Raw genomic sequence first — 7,500 nt, 5'->3', positions numbered from 1 at the left:
ATATTTAACGGAAACGCCGCCTTGAATTTCAGCCCCTCAGACACCAGGTCCCCGTACGCCACAGAGCCACATGCTCACTCAGCGCCACGCAGCCACACGCACTCCCCCACACGCCCCCCTCTTCTCTGGTGAATATTAATACTGCTGTGGAGCCATTACCACAGCCCAGGGTCTAAGCTAACACACACACGCACACACACACACACACATACCCACGCACGCACACACGCATGCACGCACACACGCACACAGACAGGCAGACAGAGTGGAGGGCAGAGATTTACAGCACACCCATATCAAAAGTTAATTTAACCCAGAGAATGTACAAATGTAACCGCTACGGGTCCCTTCAATTGGTTACATTTTGAGCATTTATACATTTTGTCCATTCTCAACAAGTACATTTGTATTCTCAGAGTGTACATTCTCAGAGTGTATATATTCTCAGTGTGTACATTTGTACATCCTCTGACCTAGAAATGAATAAATTAACATTGAACAGGTTTGCTGATGATGTGTTAAACATCTCTCGCCTCGAACACACACACCTGCGTAAAATAAGAATAAACCCATAATTTACTTCATATTCACACCGCCGACGCCGTACAACCAAGATGGCCGCCGTGTCAATATGGTCAATATCCAGTAAAGGTGGTAAGGTGTTCTTCAACAGAAATTGCAACTTAGGGCTGATCGAATTTCACTATCCTCAAGACTGCTGCCTCTGTCACATTACAGCATGTCAATTTACTTCCACTCAATTTATGACCGTTAGTATTTAACCCATTCTGAACGGGCACCCATTTTGGTGTCAGCATCATGTTATGCTTTAGCTATTTAAAAATAGCAGATCTACAAGCTCATATCGCGCCACCGAGTGGCGCGATACGAGCTTGTAGGTCTGCTATTTTTGAAAAATCGAAGAGCGACTGACATTTTTTTAATCTGATCTCAGGTCAGAATGGGTTCATCAGACCAGTGTGTGTCCGGCGGAAACCTCGTATGAATCTGATCTCAGGTCAGAATGGATTAAGGACGACACGATTAGAAAGCGGCCGGCTGGTTATACTGTAGCGCTTCAGCGCTGATTCACTTTGACAGCTACATGTAACCTGAAAGTGCAAGTGTGCATGTATGCGTGTGCACTGTGCACATGCAGGTGAACATGCAAACAATCGCATATACAAAACAACGCACGCACGCACGCACACACACACACACACAGCGTGCGTGAGGCGTGAGCGCCATGTCAGAATATTGCCAGAACAGCAGACAGGACGATAACAACTATAGTGGTGGAAGTACATTTATTGTACTGTAAAATGTTGCGGTATTTGTACTTTATTTCCAATACTTTTCTTCTACTCCACTAGATTAAAATATTGTAGGCTACATTACTCCACTATATAGTTTATTTGACAACTTATTATTAGTATGATTATTATTACAAAACATTTCAGTCCTATATAAATTAAATTTTGGCCATTTGAAAATAGCCGAAAATAGCTATTTTGTATAGATCGGCTCTTTTCAAGCGATTTTTATACATTAGAAAACTTGAAATGGGTCATTCTGCACAATGAGTACTTTTACTTTTGATACTTTAGGTACATTTTAAAGCCAACACTTTAGTACTTTCTAAGTAAATTCCGGATTTTTTCTTGTACCAGAGTATTTCTACATTGCATCACTGATACATTTACTTAAGTAAAACATGTGAGTATACTTTTTCCACCATGACAACAACAGCGTATACGCACATGGCAGGCACGAGACACACACAACATGCACAGGGTGGCTGGGGGGGGGGGGGGCTAACCGGTGGAGTTGAAGACCCCAGGCGATGGAGGAGTGAAGCTCTCAGCCAGCAGAGTGTTGTAAGGGGAAGTGCCGGTGCGCGTCTGCAGCACGGGATTGGTCAGCAGATGGTTGCCCATGGTCGCTACGACAGAAATCACACGCCACCATGATCACCTATTATAAAGCAGTGGTTCCCAAAGTGCATGGGGTCCGGGGACCCTCAGGGGTCCTTGAGGGAGTTACAGGGGGTCCCCAGCTAAATGATAGTTTGGAACCAAATGAACCCTTATGGGTCTGTAACTCTGAGAGTGTACAAATGGAACGGGTCCATTTGGTTCCATTTCTACACTCTCAAGAGTTAAATTACCATATAGATTTTACAATATAGTTTCGGGTCCCAGAGATAGAAATGCCATTAAATGGCCCAGGCGGTGGCGTAACCGTCTGGGCACCTGACTGGTAATCCAGTCGCAGTGTGCCGCGGGTTCGACTCCCAGACCCGACACGGCCTTTACTGCATGTCTTCCCCCATCTCTCTCCCGTTTCCTGTCAGCCTACTGTCTGTCCCTTCAAAAAACCAATAAAAGGCGTAAGCCGCAAAAAAAAAGAAAAAAAAAAAAGAAAAAAAAGAAATGCCATTAAATGGGGGTCCGAAAGCCTAATGCATGTCAAACTGGGGGTCCATGAAATTAAACAGGTTGAGAATCACTGCTAGGGCCGTAAAAACCTTCTCTCATGGGGGTCCTTCATGGCATATCTTTTCAAATGGGGGTCCGTGCGCTAATTTGTGTCAATTTGGGGGTCCTTGACATGAAAATGTTTGGAATCTCTGTGTGGAACCTGCATTTCCAAGGGGCGGATACAAAAAAGTGCCTCTGGCCATATTGGCATACTGGGCACTAATTGGTGCCCCTCAACTTCAGTGGCAGCGATATCCAATAACAACAGAGTGGGGCCAGACTAATCTGCAGAGGGCTTCTTTTTTTTACACTGGCAGATTCTTCTGGTTTCCAGGCTAACAAAGCATTTGCGTAATTTACACTCCCTCATACAGAGGTGTTGTAATTTACAGTCCTTGTACAGAGGTGTTGTAATTTACAGTCCTTGTACAGAGGTGTTGTAATTTACAGTCCTTGTACAGAGGTGTTGTAATTTACAGTCCTTGTACAGAGGTGTTGTAATTTACAGTCCTTGTACAGAGGTGTTGTAATTTACAGTCCTTGTACAGAGGTGTTGTAATTTACAGTCCTTGTACAGAGGTGTTGTAATTTACAGTCCCTCGTACAGAGGTGTTGTAATTTACAGTCCTTGTACAGAGGTGTTGTAATTTACAGTCCTTGTACAGAGGTGTTGTAATTTACACTCCCTCATACAGAGGTGTTGTAATTTACAGTCCTTGTACAGAGGTGTTGTAATTTACAGTCCTTGTACAGAGGTGTTGTAATTTACAGTCCTTGTACAGAGGTGTTGTAATTTACAGTCCCTCGTACAGAGGTGTTGTAATTTACAGTCCTTGTACAGAAGTGTTGTAATTTACAGTCCCTCGTACAGAGGTGTTGTAATTTACAGTCCTTGTACAGAGGTGTTGTAATTTACAGTCCTTGTACAGAGGTGTTGTAATTTACACTCCCTCGTACAGAGGTGTTGTAATTTACAGTCCTCGTACAGAGGTGTTGTAATTTACAGTCCCTCGTACAGAGGTGTTGTAATTTACAGTCCTCGTACAGAGGTGTTGTAATTTACAGTCCTTGTACAGAGGTGTTGTAATTTACAGTCCCTCGTACAGAGGTGTTGTAATTTACAGTCCCTCGTACAGAGGTGTTGTAATTTACAGTCCCTCGTACAGAGGTGTTGTAATTTACAGTCCCTCGTACAGAGGTGTTGTAATTTACAGTCCCTCGTACAGAGGTGTTGTAATTTACAGTCCTTGTACAGAGGTGTTGTAATTTACAGTCCCTCGTACAGAGGTGTTGTAATTTACAGTCCTTGTACAGAGGTGTTGTAATTTACACTCCCTCATACAGAGGTGTTGTAATTTACAGTCCTTGTACAGAGGTGTTGTAATTTACAGTCCTTGTACAGAGGTGTTGTAATTTACAGTCCTTGTACAGAGGTGTTGTAATTTACAGTCCTTGTACAGAGGTGTTGTAATTTACAGTCCTTGTACAGAGGTGTTGTAATTTACAGTCCCTCGTACAGAGGTGTTGTAATTTACAGTCCCTCGTACAGAGGTGTTGTAATTTACAGTCCCTTGTACAGAGGTGTTGTAATTTACAGTCCTTGTACAGAGGTGTTGTAATTTACAGTCCCTCGTACAGAGGTGTTGTAATTTACAGTCCCTCGTACAGAGGTGTTGTAATTTACAGTCCCTTGTACAGAGGTGTTGTAATTTACAGTCCTTGTACAGAGGTGTTGTAATTTACAGTCCCTCGTACAGAGGTGTTGTAATTTACAGTCCTTGTACAGAGGTGTTGTAATTTACAGTCCCTTGTACAGAGGTGTTGTAATTTACAGTCCTTGTACAGAGGTGTTGTAATTTACAGTCCCTCGTACAGAGGTGTTGTAATTTACAGTCCTTGTACAGAGGTGTTGTAATTTACAGTCCTTGTACAGAGGTGTTGTAATTTACAGTCCCTCGTACAGAGGTGTTGCACAGCGTAAATAGGCTAGCAGCACATAGTGATGTGACACGATGTGAGCACATCGCAATGCGATGCAACATGAGCTTGCAGGTGAGGTGCTGTTTTCAGCACGCGCAGGAATGTGTAACTCAGGCCTTTGTCAGATTTCCTCTTTGTCAGCTGTGGACTCACAATGGCAGCAAAACATAAAAAAATTAAATAAGAAAGATGTAGTGTACTGGAATTCAGACCTTCAGATGCAATAACATCTTTGAATCATAAACATATTGGCTGTGTATTCAAACAGGGATGGTGGTATAGGCGGAGGGTGGTATTTGTGTTATGGTGACACTTTACGGAGTAATGCATTTACACCCAGTACCTCTGGATGTTTTCGCACTGAGACTGTAACCTTTGAGTAAAAATACGATCGGTAAGGGAAAGCTGCTGTTAGGAGAGTCGCCATTCAAGATGCTTTTTATTTTGTCATTTATTTTGCCATTGCTCTCACAGTGCCGTCGGTGTGTGTGTGTGTGTGTGTGTGTGTGTGTGTGTGTGTGTGTGTGTGTGTGTGTGTGTGTGTGTGTGTGTGTGTGTGTGTGTGTGTGTGTGTGTGTGTGCGTGCGTTGGGGGGTGGTATAATGCATACCATTATGTCGTTGAGGGGGTGCAGCTAGCCATTCGAGCACAGTTCATTTCACAGTGAAATGTGAATGCCACCGCAAGACAAATATAATTCAAAGAAATGGCACATTGAGAACGTTGCAGGATGCCCATGTGGGGCTTGCGGCCCTCGGGCAACTCAAACAGAAATGCCATGAAATTAAAAACAGGACAGCATGACAGAGAGTGGTCCAGGGCCCACCGCAACCTTCAGCTTTTAACGGCCGCTGTTCATCACCATCTTACGTTGTGCGCACGCACGCACATTTGCGCGTGTACACACACACACACACACACACACACACACACACACACACACACACACACACACACACACACACAGGGTAGCAGGACTTCGACAACACAAGTCTGTGATTAAGACATTCGCTCTGCCACAAACAGAGCTGTTTACTTATTTATCCTTAATTCCAGCCTCTCCTCTTTCTTATCTCTCAGGCGAGCTTTGCAAACTCTCTCCCCTTCCATTCTGTGAGATGCTTTTCCATTTCTCCTCACTCAATCGTTCCCTTTCTCTGTTTCTGCCTCTCTCCCCTTGCCATCTTGCCAAATAGGCTTTTTCCTCTTCACAACCAACGCCCAAATTACTACGGATTATCTGTCCTCTGCAAGCAAATCATAGTACCTCAATTTTCCTGCAGAAATTGTAAGGAACTACTTTTAAGTGGCCATAGTGTGCAGTAGCCAAAGTAGGGCATGGGGGAAATGTGCGTGCGTGCGTGCGTGCGTGCGTGCGTGCGTGCGTGCGTGGTTGCTTGCGTGCGTGCGTGCGTGCGTGCGTGCGTGCGTTGTGTGTGTAGGGAGCCATGCATCTTGTCTCCTGACACATCACTATTGTCTGGAAGAGAAAGTGTTTCACAGGGATGGTGAACTGGGGGAGGGTCACGGAGAGGGATGGTGAACTGGGGGAGGGTCACGGAGATTAGAGATGCAGACGATAAGGACAGTGACTATCTCTGTGCAACTCGTCCCCCCTTACGTCATTATCCCTCCATGATAGGCCCCTTTATGTCTCTCTCCCCCTATTCTGGGCCAATCTCCATCTCTCTCTCTCTGTCTCTCTCTGTCTCTCTCTGTCTCTCTCTGTCTCTCTCTCTCTCTCTCTCTCTCTCTCTCTCTCTCTCTCTCTCTCTCTCTCTCTCTCTCTCTCTCTCTCTCTCTCTCTCTCTCTCTCTCTCTCTCTCCACGTCCGTGACATAGTTGCCTTCTTGCTCTTTCTACCAACTGGCAATCTTTTGTGTGTTTTTATTTCCACTGGAGAGCAAAGTGCAGTAAAAGGCTCTGTTGGGTTTGACGGTGAAACGATCAGCGTTTCCCAGACAGTGGGTTCATTTCCGTGGGTTGCAAGAGAATAGCCTCCCATTATGTTTTTGTTAAAGGACAACTTTAGTTTTTTTCAACCAAGGTTCATGTTTTAGGTTGTTATTAGAGAAAGTAAAAGATGAGTGTTATTTTTGTTTAATTTGCTGCTTTCTTTCGTTTTAGGGATTTTAGCTGTTTTTGACAGGGGGGAGGGGGCATTCGAGCATGGGGCTAAGTATGTATTATTTTACAACATTTTCTAGCGATTTATTTTTTTATTATTTACTATAGTCCTACTAAACCCCAAGAAATTACATCTGGCCACAAAAGATCACGAGATCTACTGAATGTGTCAAACTGACATATTGAGCCTATGACACACAGTGTGGCTTCCCCCCAGTAGGCTACCTTCACATCCAGTAGATCCTGGGATCTTTTGTGGCCAGATGTAATTTCTTGGGGTTTATTAGGACTATAGTAAATAATAAAAAAAATAAATCGCCATCATATTGTGTACAAAAAGACATATTTAGCCCCATGCTCGAATGCCCCCTCCCCCCTGTCAAAAACAGCTAAAATCCCTAAAAACCAAAGAAAGCAGCAATTAAACAAAAATAACACTCATCTTTTACTTTCTCTAATAACAACCTAAAACATGAACCTTGGTTGAAAAAAACTAAAGTTGTCCTTTAATCATTATTATTTTTAAATGATTTTTCAAGATTTCCATAAAAAAAGTGAATAGAAAAAAAATCATTTCACACACACACACACACACACACACACACACACACACACACACACACACACACACACACACACACACACACACACACACACACACACACACACACACACACACACACACACACACACACACACACACACACACACGCAGACCTTTCAGGCATGGTGTCCGTGGCAGCAGCAAACCTCTTCCTCATTGCAGCCCCCACCCCCCCCCCCCCCATCCTGCTCCTGTCACTCTCCTCAATTAGAATAATTACCCCCTGAACGCTAGCACGCTAATCAGTTCATTAAAAACAAAATGGAATGAAATTAGCATAGAGAGTGATGGCTGATTTAGCGACTGCCT

At 43.8% G+C, this 7,500-nt stretch overlaps 1 protein-coding gene across 1 annotated transcript in view; it reads right to left on the bottom strand.

Moving 5' to 3' along the window:
• Window positions 1–7,500, bottom strand: part of adgrl1a (adhesion G protein-coupled receptor L1a) — a gene marked incomplete at its 5' end in the record, with an annotated part of 105,459 nt that overhangs the window by 2,549 nt on the left and 95,410 nt on the right. Inside the window, 1 exon segment of the mRNA XM_083780474.1 lies at window positions 1,820–1,942. Coding sequence (XP_083636600.1) covers window positions 1,820–1,942 — 123 coding nt within the window.

This window comes from Protomyctophum parallelum (genome assembly GCF_964188405.1).
Source record: "Protomyctophum parallelum genome assembly, chromosome: 13".
In the NCBI taxonomy this organism is placed as follows: Eukaryota; Metazoa; Chordata; class Actinopteri; order Myctophiformes; family Myctophidae; genus Protomyctophum; species Protomyctophum parallelum.
Note: the sequence above shows the minus strand (reverse complement) of the source record. Positions and strands in the feature narration are given on the sequence as shown.